The following is a 17842-nucleotide window of genomic DNA, read 5'->3' as shown; positions in this document are numbered from 1 at the left end:
GCAAAAGAGTAAAACTAGATATTCACAGAAGAAATATTAAAGAAGGATCTCAAACATTTAACAACTCAAAAACAGTCTTTTATATATTAGACCAAAATATAAATCTGTAATTATAAACTTTTCAGGAATTAATGATGATGACTATGTTATATCCAAAATTTACAGGAAATAGCCAAAGTAATGCTCAAAGGTAATTTAAAAATTTTAGGTCATAATTTAAAGTAGCTTAAAATGAATTATTTGTCCTTTATTAATTTAAATTCAAATATTTGGAAAAAATTCATAGACATCTAGGGGAATCCAAAAGAAAATATTAATGATTTTGAGTCCTTAGAATGCAATGCTGAGTAAGACAAAATCTCTACCTTTTTACTTATGAAAAAAAAATAGTGCCTGGTTCATTTGTGCTCAGCATTCTTCTATACATAAAATAGTGAACAAAGTGCAACATAAATCAAAATAGTGAACCAGTCACAGTTCTGGTCCTTAAGAACTTCAAAGTCAGGAGGGAATAAAGTAAATATGTAATCCAAATATAGGAGATCAGTTGTTCTCTGATGGTACAAGGGGCCAGAGAGCAGGCAGCTGAACAACCTACAGTCTGTAAGGTGACAGTGAAGTTATCCCAAGGGACAGGATGCATAACCCGAGTCCTGAGGGAAAATGGCATTAGGGAGGTGCGGGTTGTCAGCACAGGAAGAAGCATGTGAAAGGAGAGAGAGCAGAATATGGCTGGAGAACTACAAACATTTCAATATTGCTAGAGATTAAATGATTAAATGTATTCTTGGAGGGGCAGACTGTACCAACCACAGAAAGTCTCACAGGAAATGTTAAGGAATTTTAACATCATCTTGGTTTTTGTTTTTTTTTTTTAAGATTTTTTTTTTATTTATTCATTTGACAGACAGAGATCACAAGTAGGCAGAGAGGCAGGCGGAGAGAAAGAGGGAAGCAGACAGACCGATGTGGGGCTTGATCCCAGGACTCTGGGATCATGACCTGAGCTGAAGGCAGAGGCTTTAACCCACTGAGCCACCCAGGTACCCCTTAACATCATCTTGGGAAGTACTGAAGGATTCTAAGAAGGAATGGAACATGAGATGTGCATTTTAATTTTTTATTTATTATTTTTTAAAGAGTTTATTTATTCATTTGAAAGAGAGAGAGAAGAAGAGACAGAGGGAACACAAGCAGGGGGAGAGGCAAAGGGAGAAACAGACTCCCTGCTAAGCTGGGAGCCCGACGCAGGGCTCATTCCCAGCACCTGGAGATCATGACGTGAGCTAAAGGCAGACACTCAACCATCTGAGCCATCCAGGTGCCCTGCGATGTGCATTTTAGAACTGTGACTGGATGGGGTGTGACATGTTATCCCCTCTTTCCAGGGTGAGACCCCTGTCTCACTAGGAGCAGAAGGGGCTCACAAATCATAGATAGTAGAGTCACATGCATGCATGGCAAATGACACCAAGTAAGGAAATGAATACCCCAAATCCAAAAATGGTGTAGGGAGTCACAACCGAATACCAACAAATACTGACCACTTAAAACACAGAAGATCCAAAATGAGGGATAAAAGTAGAGTGGTCAGACTAAAGGGCTCAAAGGAAGAAGACGAAACACAAGAGAAGAACGGAGTTGCAATTCTATAAAATTAACAGAGACATAAACTCTTGGAACCAAAGAAAATTGGCAAAACATCCACTGGTAAACTTAAGGAAAACCATTTCAGTGACGCGCGGTAACATCACTCTCTTAGGTTTCCTTTAAGGTCAGCTGGTGAGCTACTTTTTAGAAGTTGGCCATTTGGTCCTATTATATAACTTTAAGGGCTCAATCCCAACACCTGGAGATCATGACGTGGCTCAGTGGGTTAAAGCCTCTGCCTTCGGCTCAGGTCATGATCCCAGGGTCCTGGGATCAAGCCCAGAATCGGGCTCTCTGCTCAGCAGGGAGCCTCTTCCTACTCTCTCTCTGCCTGCCTCTCCACCTACTTATGATCTCTGTCTGTCAACTAAATAAACAAAATCTTAAAAAAAAAAATTTACTTTCTGAAACCCTGAGGAAATTACAAATCTATTGAAGAAGTCTATGGTCCTAATCAAAATTCTTTGAGCTTTGAGCGAGTCTGATTATTAATACCACATTAAATACATCAAATGCCACAACTTAGTGTGTTGATATACTCACAGATGAAGTTAGGAATTTCAGAATTTCAGTAAAATCAGAGTTCTAGTATTAGAGTTGCATATAATTAACCATTCAATTATTTATTCACTTATTTAATCAATCATACACAAAATATGTATTGAGCACCTACTATGAACTAGGTCCTGTTTCAGGTTCAGGGAATAGTGTGAATAAAACAGACAAAATCTTGCTCTCGGTGAACACCCTCATGTTGCTATATATAAGAGCTCAGTCCATGAAATTAGAAAAATTCATTATGCATGACATTTTGCCTCTTTGAAAGCTTTAGAGATTAGTTTATGATATATTTTTTCACTTCTTCCCAAATGCATTTAAAATATTTATCAACTCTCTCTGACCAAAAAAAAAGGAATAATGCTTCTTTTTCGAAAGCAAAGAAAAAGGGCCTGTAATATAGTTTACTTTATTGCTCATGAGAATGAATTCTAATAACAGCGCAGCATGTTGTTTTAAAAACCATTTTGAAGAAATTATAATTTCAAATTTGGAATCTGTCAGCCAAACCCCTGATTCACCAGTCACCTGCATATTTGGAGATTCATTAATCTCCAGATGTGTCTTAATTAACCAATAATGTAAGATGAAGTACACGTCAAGCTATGTTTTGCAACCTTCAGAGCTCACTTCTAATGCCTTTGTTCTGCTTACACATATTCAAGAATTATTTATCTTTTTGCATATTCATGAGTGGTATCATATAAAGACATGATAGAATTGAGAGCTTTTCACAACTTTCTTACTTATTCACAGAACATTATCACTTATAAATTCTAACAGGCATAATGATAAATGCATAAATTTCTGTTTGCTTCTTCAAATTCCATAGGTACTTGGTTAAATTTCCCCACAATTTTGATTTTGTTGCAGGTGAGGCCAAATATTTTATTGTGACTTAACTGCAGAAAAGTTTTTTATGCCTGTATGTAAGTTGCTCCCAGTTAGTTTTCCTACTTTGATGAATTGTAACCATTTCTTTCCAACTAGGATATATTTTGACATTTTTAGTGGGTCCCACCTACATTTAGGTTGTTCTTTCCCTGTGCAGTTTTTTCATAATGTATTATTGAGTAAGCTGAAAAAAAAAAAAAAACTGGTCTCATCTACTATGTTTGATGATATTCTTGTGTTTTTTCTCACTTAGTAATGAAGGTGTTCCCTTTTATAGGAACCTCAGCATCCGTATGTTGAAATACATGCACAAAATTATACAGGTGGCTCATCTTCATTTCCTTTTCTTTTCTTTTTTTTTTTGTTACATAAATTAACCCATTTATTATAGGCTAGCAATGTTTCAAACGGTGGCGCTTCTACTGGTCTTTCAACTCCTTCAGTCCTCTGATGGCAGACTTTACTGTGACAGCAGAAGTGGTGTTGTAGGTCCAGGCGCCACCAGTGACGGTTTTCATGCAGGAGCCACAATGCCAGATCCCCACAGCTCGTCTTTTCATCTTGGTTTTGCCACAGAAGGAGCAAGTGTACTTGGCATGCTGGCTTATCTCAATCTTCTTCACCATCTTCCTGAGGGAGGCACCATAATGGGTCCCGTATCTGCCCACGATTCCGACCTTCTTGGTGCGTTTAGCCATGTCGCCTCAAACTAGGTCTGAGCCCAGAGAGCTCATCTTCATTTTCTAACCAAGATCTTGTACATTAAAGATCAGATCCTAAAAATGCTGATTTTTTTTCAAATTCCAATGATTTACAACTGCTGCTTTTTGCTGGAGAGCATTTTAATTTAGGGTAGTTAATGTTACTTGAATTGCTACATCATTAAACAGGTTTCCAAGCAGAAGGAAGCCTTGCACTAGAGACATCAAGTCTGTAAAACAATAAATAAAGAGAACCAAACTGTCAAGTTTTAAAAGTTGATAACAGAAATAAACTGCTATGAAATAATTCTTTACAATGTGTGAATGAAAAGCCAACCACCAAAAAGTGAAAATAACATCTAAATGAGAGACAGTTTATATTCTGTGGATGATGGGATTAAATAACATGAAGACTGAAAATATACCTGTATATAAAAAGTTTGGTTCCCAAAATAATTGTGAAATATTTACACCAGCTCTAAGGGAATGACTGGAATATAAACAAAGTGCCCTATTAGAAAGAGCTTCAAAGAGCACTTTATTGTCACAATTAATTTACTTTCTGGGGGCGCCTGGGTGGCTCAGTGGGTTAAAGCCTCTGCCTTCAGCTCAGGTCATGATCCCAGGGTCCTGGAATTGAGCCCCGCATGGGGCTCTCTGCTCAGCAGGGAGCCTGCTTCCCTTCCTCTCTCTCTGCCTGCCTCTCTGCCTACTTGTGATCTCTGTCAAATAAATAAATAAAATCTTTTTAAAAAATTTACTTTCTGAAACTCTGAGGAAATTACAAATCTATTGAAGAAGTCTATGGTCCTTCATAAGTCAAAACCAGAAATTATATTACTTTTCATAATTATCAATAGTAACAAAACCATTGAAGACATTCAAATAGAAAGATAGGCTTTTAGTTTGGATTCACCTGAACATAAGTGCAACTCAGAGAAATTGTACTTTTTTAAGCAAGACAACATGGAAGTGAAAGTTAAATATTAAATTTCCATTTCCACTTAACATTTTAAGACTGGCGACATTAGCATGGTAAGTGATATCACATCCTTGATATCACATCCAATAACAATATGACCAGAAACTCATTTATTCTATAAATGCAAAATGTTACAATTTTACTGACTTTATTTCAGGTTTTCACTATTTTAATTGTATTTATTTATTTATTATTTTTCTTTTTAGCACAGCTGTGTGCACAAGGCAGTACAGAAAGGCAGTATGGTATTATAATTAAGAGAGGTTAGTTAGCTGTCCTGAGTTCAAATGTAGGTTCCATGACATCTGAATAACTTTGAGCAAATCTGCTCACTTGCATTTGCCTCAATTTCTAAAATGAGAAGAACAATATTTACTTCATAAGATAAGCAGCTTGAAGGAATAGCTTGCAATGCTTAGAGTATCAAATGAGAAGTGGGCACAAAAGTCCAATTCTGGTCTCATTTACTCTCATTTACTTACTCTTTTTTTGTGTTTCAGCAGGAGCCCAAGCAAGAAAAATTCAGAACACACAACTGGCTGAATTTCAACTTCTTCCTTCTCTTCATCCACCAGTGTTCTCGATCCACTGAAAGGAAACTTAAGGAATTTGAAAAATCTTATTTTCCATGTCAGAAGCTATTACATCATCCTCCTTGCAATAACATGTCTTAATCTTCTCCAGGTTTGATGAATTCTTGGTCCAGCTAGAATAAATGTCATATACTTGAGAAACTAGAAAAGAATGAGTATTTAAATTTTCAAGACATAACCTCCTTCACAATAGTAAAAAAAGGGAAAGTTGAGCGATTGAGCTAAAGGACAGGAGGTAATATTTCTAGGCTTCTGAAAGGATACCCATCAAAATAATGGTTAAAAAATTATGTTATCTGGAACAAAGCCCTTGCCAAGCTGACCTTGGCAGACACAGTGAATCTGTCCATTCTAGACCTGCCAGTCTCAGCCGCATACTTTGCTTTAATAGTTTGGATGCCTCTGTTTCTCCTCCAACCACAGTGGAGGAAGGGCTGAGAAATCAATAGAGAAGCAGTTTAACAATTAGTGAGATTCCCCAGGATGTGCCCATGAGGATCTCCTTCAATTCTTCACAGTTTCCTCCCAATATCCTGGAAGAGTGTCTACAAATAAGTCATTTTAAAAAAAAACTTTTAAATTAATTCCACATTAGGTTCTGTATTACAGTGAGCTTTACTACTATTCGTGGAGAAATAACATCCAGCTACAAAACAACAGTCTCATTGATTTAACCTCATATGGCTTTATATGATGTATAGGAGACTTACTTGTTTATATCAATACTTCCATATTCTGTTTGAGGATTATCAAAGATTTATGAATTCACTTTAGAAAACGTCGATCCCTAACTGCACTTTTTAAATACCTTCTAAAAATCAGTCACCTCATTTTCAATTAACTAAACCAATTAAACCATACAAAGCTGTTCATCTTGGTCATATCTCAGTAGTTAACACACTTCAAGGAGCTGATTTTTGGCTTCTGTGTGTCTTCTGTTATATCCAGAACATTGAGCTCTACCTTGTTGCTCTATATATCAATTCTGATATTTAAAGATAGAGGTATTTACATTACATTTTTAAATGTATTTTAAAATTTAAATTTTTTTTTAAAGATTTTATTTATTTATTTGACAGAGATCACAAGTACGCAGAGAGGCAGGTAGAGAGAGAGGAAGGGAAGCAGGCTCCCTGTTGAGCAGAGAGCCTGATTGGGGGCTCGATCCCAGGGCCCTGGGATCATGACCTGAGCTGAAGGCAGAGGCTTTAACCCACTGAGCCACCCAGGGGCCCCTAATATTTAAATTTAAATAGTGAAGTCAAACTCTTAAAAATTTGATATTACATGGGGCGCCTGGGTGGCTCAGTGGGTTAAAGCCTCTGCCTTCAGCTCAGGTCACGATCTCAGGGTCCTGGGATCGAGCCCCGCATCTGGCTCTCTGCTCAGCGGGGAGCCTGCTTCCCTTCCTCTCTCTCTCTGCCTGCCTCTCTGCCTCCTTGTGATCTCTGTCAAGTAAATAAAATCTTTAAAAAAAAAATTTGATATTACATCACAGTAAAATGTTCATTTGACCAATGGAACAGTTCCACTATGACACTAAGAGCATTTAGCATTTTAGCAAATCATATCTTGTAAGGAATGCTAATATTGTCTTCAAGCTTCCTAGAATGCATAGGGCTTTTGCCTCCCTTTACAGATGCAAGTGATAGCTTGTTAGGTATTATTCTTAGAGGAATGATTTTTCCTGGCTTAATTCTTTAATCCAAGTTTTTGAGAGATAAACAGGCATACTTACCTCACATACACGGAGCCATACCTTCACCAGATCACAATGCCTAGGTAAGACCCTTATATGTATCAGTGTATTACATCTCACCTAAAGAACCAGATACCACCCCCCCCACACACACACCTCAGTGTACTTTTGTGGGGATAAAAGTAATGTGAAATGGCAAAGGTCACCTCAAACAGGACAGAGCAGCATAACTGAAGGCTGGATGAGCAGTGAAAGGAGCAATGAACCTAAATTATCTCAACAATAATAACCTTTACTTCTAGCTATGTGACTCAGTCTCAATTTGTTGTTGTACCAGGTAAGAAAGCAAAATTAACCCAGGTGATGCCCTGGAGCCAGCTGAGGGTATAATGAGAACACATAGGAGAGCAAGGAGTCATACCAACTAGAGGGATGAGCTTAAAGAACTCTTTCCCAGAAGAGCTGATGCTTTGAAAGACACAGGACTGAGCTGGAAAGTGAAGATGTTGGGAGAAATGCATCTCAGAAGGTGCTAGGCTATTATGAGGATTCATGAGGTGACACCAGAAACACCTACCCCCAGTGCTTGGTGCATTATGCTAATTCTTGCTCTCTTTAGCTTGACAAGGAAAAGTTTGCCTTTGATCAATGTGGTGCCAACCCCATTCTTAGTGCTCAAAAGGAGAGCCCATGGAGTTATGGTAAAGCCTGGTCAGGGCCAGCTTCAAGGGCAGACAACCTGTGGAGATGCACCCAGCCCCATACTCAGAAGGGGCCTGAGCTTGGTTTAACGTTCTGCTGTCATGGCCTTGAAATTCTCAGTACTTTTGAGCAAGGTACCCTGCATTCTTATTTCACACTGAGCCCCACAAGTTATGTAGTTAGTCCTGGATATGGCACCAGAAAATCCAGATTTATGTTGATCAGACTGATTCACATCCTGGTTTTCTTACTTCCCAGCTTCACGAATCTCTTGAGTTTCTTTTTCTACAGCTTCAAAAATGGCAAGATCACCAAAATCTATTCATTTGAGAGGATCAAATGAATTGTGATGGTAAAACTAATGTTTGTTTTATAAGGTATTGTAGAAATGGAAAGGACAGCAATCACTTAGCTACTGGGACATTTGTGTTATAGAAGTTACTATTCAGAATGATTTTAAATATCTAGAAATTAGTACACGCCCACCATTCTTTCTTCTCTTGGCTTTTCTTTCTGTTTCTCCCTCTCCTTTCCTTTGTAACTGATCTCATACTATGTGTCCAATACTGCACTTAATGCTGCAAATGCAGGTCCAACAAGACAGAGGTCCTTCCCTCAAGGGGTGTGTACTCACCTAGAGGAAACAGAAACAGAAACTGATAATGACGGTGAATGGGATGGGTACATGATAGAGGAAGCACATGGTACAATGAGAACAGAGCCTTGGATGTGGGGAGGTAATGTAGGCAGAGCTATTACAGGGAAGTCCCAACAAAGAGGGTTGATGCATTAATAGAGGGACAGGATTTAGATGAAGGGGGAGGTCTTACGTGGAAGGTGTTTAAGGTAAAAAAGAAAGTGGACATGCAGTTATAAAGGCTTGAAACTCATGCTGATTATGAAGAGTACAAGTCCTTTTAGAAATGGTGCCCAAGATGCACATAGAAAATGGAAGGATGGTGAGCAAACTAGGAAAAGCCCAAATCCAAAGATATTAAAGGGTAAATAGCATTTTAGCTTCATCCTGAACTTTCCTTCAGAATTATAAGAAGATAAAGAAAGTACAGAAAGGATTGGGTGAGATACATGCTTTAGAAAGATGTGTAGAGGGTTGGAGGCAAGATGGTGGAAGAGTAGCAGACTGAGATGACATCAGGTCGCAGGAGTTCAGCTAGATAGTTATCAAACCATTCTGAACACCTACAAACCCAACAGGAGATCGAAGAGAAGAAGAGCAGCAATTCTAGGAACAGAAAATCAAACACTTTCTGAAAGGTAAGATGTGCAGAGAAGTGAATCTGAAGCAGCAGGATGATAGACCACAGGGGGAGGGGCTGGCTCCTGGCAAGTGGTGGAGCAACAGAGCACAAAATCTGAACTTTTAGAAGTCTCCTCCACTGAGGGACATTGATCCAGAGACTAAGCAGGGGTAGACCCCTCATGGGGACAGTGTGGTCTCAGGACCCATGGGGTCACAGAAAGTCCGAGTGTGGCAGAGCTCCCAGGTATCGGACCAGGGAGGCTGGCAGCAGAGACGGAGCCAAGGAGTGAGCTCTCAGCTCTGGGTTACCTTAAACCATGATCCAAGGCACAGTCGGGCTACTGCTCTTTGAGAAGGGACCCTGAAAGTGGCAGATCCAGGGAGACTCACCTTTCTTCTCCAGGAGGAGTGGCATGGAGGCATGCTGCAGGAATCTGCTGGGTTTAGAGACTCCAAACCAGGCTGTGCACCAGAGACAGAAACACTCGGTCACAGGCCAGGTGACCACGGAGTGTGGCCAGAGACGAGGAAGACAGGAGGGATTAACTGCTTTTCCCCAAGGGTGCACGGAGGAGTGGGGCCCTGAGCTCTCAGCTCCTCAGGGCTGGAGATTGGGAGGCTGCCATTTTCATTCCCATCCTCCAGAGCTCTACGGAAAGCATTCAGGGAACAAAACTCCCGAAAGCGAACCCGAGCAGATTACTTAGCCCAGCCGCTGCAAGGGCTGCGCAATTCTGCCTTGGGCAAAGACATTTGAGAATCACTACAACAGGCCTCTCCTCCAGAAGATCAGCAAGAACATCCAACCAAGACCAAGGTTACCGATCAAGGAGAAGAGCGGAACTTCAGAGCTAAGGGAAAGCAATGCATGGAATTCATGGCTTTTTCCCCATGATCCGTTAGTCTTACAAAGTTAAGTTAATGTATTTTAATTTTGTTTTTTCTTATTCTATTTTTTTAACCTTTCCTCTTTCCTTTTTTAACATTTTTTAACTAGTTTGTCTTAACAATACCTTTCTAATAAAAAATATTTTTAAACCTTCACTATTATAGTCATAATTTATCCTTCATTGTATTTAACCTAATTTTTTGTAAACATATAGGTTTTATTTTTTCCTAAAAAAAATTTTGGGATATGATTTCTTCTAAAAGATCAAAATACACCCTACATCTAGCACAGGGCTTTGTTCTAGTGTCCGGCCTGAGCACATTCTCTCCACTTTTTTTTTCTCTTTCTTTTTCCAACCAACTTATCAATTCCTTTTTTAGAATTTTTTAAAAATTTTTCATCTTTACAGTTATATTCCAACCCTTCATCATGTTTACCCTTATTTTTGTGTATATATATATAAGTTTTTCTTTCTTTAAAATTTTGGGAGGTAGTTTCTTCTAAGAGACCAAAATACACCCAAAAATCAAGTGTGTGGCTCTGTTTTACTTACCAGTCTAATTAATATATTTTACCACCTTTCTTCTCCCCCTGATTTGGGGTCTCTTCTGACTTGGTTAGTGTACATTTTTCTGGGGTCTTTGCCACCCTTTTAGTATTTTATTCTCTCATTCATATATTCTTATCTAGATAAAATGATAAGGCAGAAAAACTTACCACAAAAAAAAAGAACAAGAGGCAGTACCGACGTCTAAGGACCTAATCAATATGGACATTGGTAATATGTCAGATCGAGAGTTCAGAATGACAATTCTCAAGATGATAGCTGGGCTCAAAAAAGTCATGGAAGATATTAGAGAAATCCTGTCTGGAGAAATAAAATCCCTTTCTGGAGAAATAAAAGAACTAAAATCTAACCAAGCTGAAATTAAAAAAAAAAAAAAGCGATTAATGAGGTGCAATAAAAAATGGAAGCTCTTACTGCTAGGATAAATGAGGGAGAAGAGAGAATTAGTGATATAGAAGACCAAATGATGGAGAATAAAGAAGCTGAGTGAAAGAGAGACAAACAACTACTGAACCAAGAGGGGAGAATTCGAGAGATAAGTGATACCATAAGACGAAACAACATTAGAATAATTGGGATTCCAGAAGAAGAATAAAGGGGGGGGGCAGACAGTAGGTATATTGGAACAAGTTATAGTAGAGAATTTCCCTAATATGGCAAAGGGAACAAGCATCAAAATCCAGAAGGCACAGAGAGTCCCCCTCAGAATCAATAAAAATAGGTCCACATCCCATCATCTAATAGTAAAATTTACAAGTCTTAGTGACAAAGAGAAAATCCTGAAAGCAGCTCAGATAAGAAGTCTGTAACATACAATGGTAAAAATATTCAACTGGCAGCAGACTTATCCATAGAGACCTGGCAGGCCAGAAAGAACTGGCATGATATATTCAGAGCACTAAATGAGAAAAATATGCAGCCAAGAATACTATATCCGGATACGTTGTCATTGAAAATAGGAGAGATAAAAAGCTTCCAGGACAAACAAAAACTAAAAGAATTTTCAAACACCAAACCAGCCCTACAGGAAATATTGAAAGGGGTCCTCTAAAGCAAAGAGAGAGCCTAAAAGTAGTAGACCAGAAAGGAACAGAGACAATATACAGTAACTGTCACCTTATAGGCAATAAAATGGCACTAAATTAATATCTTTCAATAGTTACCCTGAATGTAAATGGGCTAAATGCCCCAATCAAAAGACATAGGGTATCAGAATGGATAAAAAAAGAAAACCAAAATAAAAAATGGATAAAAGACCAAAATATGCTGTCTACATGAAACTCATTTTAGACCCGAAGACACCTCCAGATTTAAAGTAAAGGGGTAGAAAACCATGCTAATGAACATCAAAAGAAAACTGGGGTGACAATCCTTCTATCAGATCAATTAGATTTTAAGCCATAGACTATAATAAGAAATGAGGAAGGACACTATATCATACTCAAAGGGTCTGTCCAACAAGAAGATCTAACAATTTTAAATATCTATTCCCCTAACATGGGAACAGCCAACTATATACACCAATTAAAAACAAAATCAAAGAAACACATCAGCAATAATATAATAACAGTAGGGGACTTTAACACCCCTCTCACTGAAATGGATCATCCATTTCTCAGATCATCCAAGCAAAAGATTGGCAAGGAAATAAAGGCCTTAAATGACACACTGGACCAGATGGCCATCACAGATACATTCAGAACATTCCATCCCAAACCAACAGAATACACATTCTTCTCTAGTGCACATGGAAGTGCGCAGATCTATTCTCCGGAATAGATCACATTTTGGTCACAAATCAGGTCTCAAGTGGTACCAAAAGATTGGGATCATTCCCTGCATACTTTCAGACCACAATGTTCTGAAGCTAGAACTCAATCACAAGAGGAAAGTTGGAAAGAACTCAAATACATGGAGGCTAGAGAGCATACTATGAAAGAATGAATGGCTCGACCAGGAAATTGAAGAAGAATTGAAAAAATTCATGGAAACAAATGATAATGAAAACATAACTGTTCAAAATCTGTGGAAGATAGCAAAGGCAGTCCTGTGAGTAAAGTATATAGTGATACAAGCCTTTCTCAAGAAACAAGAAAGGTCTCAAATACACAACGTAACCCTACACCTAAAGGAGCTGGAGAAAGAACAGCAAAGAAAGCCTAAACCCAGCAGGAGAGGAGAAATAATAAAGATCAGAGCAGAAATCAATGAAATAGAAACCAAAAAACTAGTAAAACAAATCAATGAAACTAGGAACTGGTTCTTTGAAAGAATTGATAAGATTGATAAACTCCTGGCCAGACTTATCAAAAAGAAAAGAGAAAGGACCCAAATTAATAAAATCATGAATGGAAGAGGAGAAATCACAACCAATACCAAAGAAATATAAATAATTATAGGAACATAATATGAGCAACTATATACCAGCAAATTTGACAATCTGGAAGAAATGGAGGCATTCCTAGAGACGTATAAACTACCACAATTGGACTGGGAAGAAATAGAAAACCTGAAGAGATCCATAACCAGTAAGGAGATTGAAGCAGTCATAAAAAATCTCCCAACAAACAAGAGCCTAGGGCCAGACGGCTTCCCAGGGGGAATTCTACCAAACATTTAAAGAATTAATACCTATTCTCCTGAAACTGTTCCAAAAAATAGAAATGGAAGGAAAACTTCCAAACTCATTTTATGAGGCCGACATTACCTTAATCCCAAAACCAGACAAAGACTCCATCAAAAAAAAAGAATTGCAGACCAATATCCTTGATAAACACAGATGCGAAAATTTTCACCAAAATACTAGCCAATAGGATCCAACAGTACATTAAAAGGATAATTCACCACGACCAAGAGGGATTTATGCCTGGGCTGCAAGGTTGGTTCAACATCCACAAATCAATCAATGTGATACAATGCATTAATAAAAGAAAGAACAAGAACCATATGATACTCAGTAGATGCTGAAAAAGCATTTGACAAAGTACAGCATCCTTTCTTAATCAAAACTCTTCAAAATGTAGGGATAGAAGGTATGTACCTCAATTTCATCAAAGCAATCTCTGAAAAACCCACAGCAAATATCATTCTCAAAGGGGAAAAACTGAGAGCTTTTCCGCTAAGGTCAGGAACACGGCAGGGACGTCCATGATCACCACTGCTATTCAACATAGTACTAGAAGTCCTAGCCTCAGCAATCAGACAAGAAAAAGAAATTAAAGGCATCTGAGTTGGCAAAGAAGAAGTCTAACTCTCACTCTTTGCAGATGATATGATCCTTTATGTGGAAAACCCAAAACACTCCACTCTAAAACTGCTAGAACTCATATAGGAATTCAGTAAAGTGTCAGGATATAAAATCAATGCAGAGACGTAAGTTGCATTTCTATACACCAACAACAACCAAAAATTTCTATACCTCGACAACAGAAGAAAGAGAAATTAAGGACTCAATCCCATTTAGAGTTGTACTCAAAACCATAAGATACCTAGGAATAAACCTAACCAAAGAGGAAAAGAATCTGTATTCAGAAAACTATACACAAAGAAATGGGAAAATGTTCCATGCTCATGGATTGGAAGAACAAATATTGTGAAAATGTCTATGCTACCTAAGCCAATCTACACATTTAATCAATCCCTATCAAAATACCATCAATTTTCTCCAAAGAGATGGAACAAATAATCCTAAAATTTATATGGAACTAGAAAGGGCCCCAAATAGTCAGAGGAATGTTGAAAAAGAAAGCCAAAGTTGGTGGCATCACAATTTCAGACTTCAAGCTCTATTACAAAGCTGTCATCATCAAGACAATATGGTACTTGCACAAAAACAGACACATAGATCAATGGAACAGAATAGAGAGCCTAGAGATGGACCCCTCTATGGTCAACTCATCTTTGACAAAGCAGGAAAGAATGTCCAATGGAAAAAAGACAGTCTCTTCAACAAATGGTGTTGGGAAATGCAGAAGAATGAAACGGCTGCATGCAGAAGAATGAAAGTGGACCATTTCCTTACACCAGACACAAAAATAGACTCCAAATGGATGAAGGACCTCAATGTGAGAAAGGAATCCATCAAAATCTTTGAGGAGAACAAAGGCAACAACCTCTTTGACCTCAGCCACAGCAACTTCTTCCTAGGAACATTGCCAAAGGCAAGGGAACCAAGGGCAAAAATGAACTATCAGGACTTCAACAAGATCAAAAGCTTTTGCACAGCAAAGGAAACAGCCAACAAAACCAAAAGTCAACTGACAGAATGGGGGAAGATATTTGCAAATGACATATCAGATAAAGGGCTAGTATCCAAAATCTATAAAGAACTAATCAAACTCAAAACCCCAAGAAGAAATAATCCAATCGAGAAATGGGCAGAGGACATGAACAGACATTTCTGCAAAGAAGACAGGCAGATGGCTAACGGACACATGAAAAAGTGCTCCACATCACTCGGCATCAGGGAAATACAAATCAAAACCACAATGAAATACCACCTCACACCAGTCAGAATGGCTAAAATTAACAAGTCAGGAAATGACAGATGTTGGAGAGGTGTGGAGAAAGGGGAACCCTCCTACACTGTTGGTGGGAATGCAAGCTGGTGCAACCATTCTGGAAAACAGCATGGAGGTTCCTCAAAAAGTTGAAAGTAGAGCTACCCTACAACTCAGGAATCACACTACTGGGTATTTATCTTAAAGATACAAATGGAGTGATCTGAAGGGGCACATGTACCTGAATGTTTATAGGGGCAATGTCCACAATAGCCAAGCTATGGAAAGAAGATAGCTGTCCTTCAACAGATGAATGGATAAAGATGTGGTGTATATATACAATGGAATACTATGCAGCCATCAAAAGAAATGAAATCTTGCCATTTACAATGATGTGAATGGAACTAGAGGGTATTATGCTGAGCGAAAGAAGTTAATCAGAGAAAGACAAATATCATATGATCTCCCTGATATAATGAATTTGAGAGGCAGAGTAGGGGGGTTAGGGGGTAGGGAAGGAAGAAAATGAAACAAGATAGGATTGGGAGGGAGACAAGCCATAGAGACTCTTAATCTCACAAAACAAACTGAGGCTTGCTGGGGGGGGAAGGGTTTATGGAGAGGGTGGTTGGGTTATGGACATTGGTGAGGGTATGTGATACGGTGAATACTATGAAGTGTGTAAGCCTGATGATTCTCAGACCTGTACCCCTGGGACAAATAATACATTATATGTTAATAAAATAATTAATTTTTAAAAAGAAGAAGTACCATTATTTTGAACTTAACTAATTCAAATGCATGATCATTTGTTAAGAGTTTTATTTATGAAAAGTATTTTAATTGTGAATAATGTCTCAGCAAGTAAAAAAAAAAAAGAAAGAAAGAAAGAAAGATGTGTAGAACTGAATGATCATAAAACCTGAAGGGCAGACATTTTCCTGAGTAGCTCCTATCTTGTATCTTGAGCAAAGGTAAGAAGTATATGTGGAAACACAGCTGACTATACTGATGTTTTCAAGGGGGAATTTAGAGCAAGCTTGGGCCCTTAAGGAATGTTTTATGGGGAACTGTTATAGAGCAAGTACTCTGTTATGTTCAGAGAATGTAGAAACAACTAACAGAGGCATCTACTTCTCAAGAAAGGAATGTTGTGAGTGCAGGGATGGTGTTGTTCTCATGATGCTGAGAACAGAAGGGTCCCTAATCTTCCCAGGGACATAGGCAGTCTTTCCATAAAAGAGGACACTAAGTCGCAGTGGAATCTCCTAAACTGAGATTTATAGGATCAAAGGGATTAACTAGACACAGGATAAGGTTAATTTGAAAGAAAGAAGCATTCTAGAAAAAAGAGATTATGTTACGAGAAGTGTGAGTTTATATTGACTGTGCAGAGTTTATAAGGGACTAAACCAGGATAGTGACTGTAGAGATGGAAAATAAAAGGAAAATTCAGATTTACAAAATGTCTAGGAAGTATTGGTAGAAATTCATTATTAGTTGTGCAATGGAAGAGAGGTACTACCCACAACACTTCTGACACAAAATATAGGGGAGGGGGTTCCCACACCAACCAGTTCTCCAACTCTCTGAACCACCAGCTAGGTATCATATAACTTAATTTTGACAACAACAACGCAGAGTTAGTGTGGACCCCACAGGTTAAGGGCTCAGTCCCACAAGACTGCCTCCCACTTCAAACACCAGTCACACGACTGACCCAGCATCCCTAACTTCTGATAGACCCGCTAGGAATCAGGGATTCCCACAAATCCCTCCCCATGTTAGATAATTAGTTAGCTAGGATAACTCACAGAACTTAGGAAGACAGTTTACTTACTATTATCAGTTTACTAGAAAGGATACAACTCAGAATGGCTGCATGAAAGAGATGCACAGGTAAGCCTGGGAGAAGGACACAGAGCTAGACTTTTTTTGAACACTCCACCTTCCTGGCACCATGATGTGTTCACCAGATCAGAGCTCTCTGAACCTCACTGTTAAGTGTATTTATGGAAGTTCTACCACCTAGGCATGATTGATTAAATCATTAGCCATTTGTGATTAACTCAATCCAGGCCCTCTCCCCTCATGGAGGTGGGCAGGGTTGGAGCTGAAAGTTCCAACCCTCCAATCATATGGTTGGTTCCTCTGTCATTTTGCCCCCATCCTGAAGCTATCTAGAAGCCCACCAAGGGTCCATCTCACTAGTGGACTAGGGGTGGATGAAAGGGGTTTGTTATGAACAATAAAGACACTCCTCTCACCTTTATGACTCAGGGAATTCCAAGAGTTTTAAGAGCTCTGTATCAGGAACCAGAGAAGAAGCCCAAATATGCATGTCTTATTACACTGCAGGACAATGGGAGTGGGGGAGGGAGGGGAATATTTCTGTTCCATCCTCCCTCTTTCGCTCCTTAGTGCCAATAAACAAACATAAAAGACTTTCCCAAACTATTCAGTTTAGCTAAATTACTTTCCTCCTCAGGTTGTACTTAAGAAGGTCTATGATGTACATCTATAATCACTACAGATTTATATATCTACAAGTCACATTACTGTTTGATTCCAGGTATAATGGAATCCCAGCACAACCTTGGCTGTTCACAGATAGCGGTAGACACCATGGTGGTCAGACATGTCCCCTTGTCAAACGACGACTTACCATTACATCTCCTCTCTCAACTCAATTTCCAGGGCTTTCACTGTGAAATCACAGAATTTCAGGGTTGGAAAGCACCTTAATGGCTACAGAACTGAAATACTTGAGACACTCTGCGGTTTAAGTTTTATCTACATATTTCATAAGATCAAGAGACTAGAGAGCAAGAACCACCTGCTTTGAT

The 17842-nt window shown here is 38.7% G+C and overlaps 1 protein-coding gene across 1 annotated transcript; it reads right to left on the bottom strand.

Moving 5' to 3' along the window:
- Positions 1 to 3495: 3495 nt before the first annotated feature.
- Positions 3496 to 3810, bottom strand: LOC308346984 (large ribosomal subunit protein eL43-like). The gene has a single exon (XM_080810147.1). The coding sequence runs from the start codon at positions 3798 to 3800 to the stop codon at positions 3522 to 3524; it is 279 nt and encodes a 92-aa protein (XP_080666273.1). The 5' UTR covers positions 3801 to 3810; the 3' UTR covers positions 3496 to 3521.
- Between the last annotated feature and the right edge of the window lie 14032 nt (positions 3811 to 17842).

Source organism: Martes martes (assembly GCF_963455335.1).
Source record: "Martes martes genome assembly, chromosome: 8".
Classification (NCBI taxonomy): domain Eukaryota; kingdom Metazoa; phylum Chordata; class Mammalia; order Carnivora; family Mustelidae; genus Martes; species Martes martes.
This window is presented reverse-complemented; position numbering and strand designations above follow the sequence as displayed.

Bases quoted from the DNA above. Each gene is read 5' to 3' on its own strand.
- LOC308346984 (XM_080810147.1), bottom strand. From the start codon at position 3,800: ATGGCTAAACGCACCAAGAAGGTCGGAATCGTGGGCAGATACGGGACC.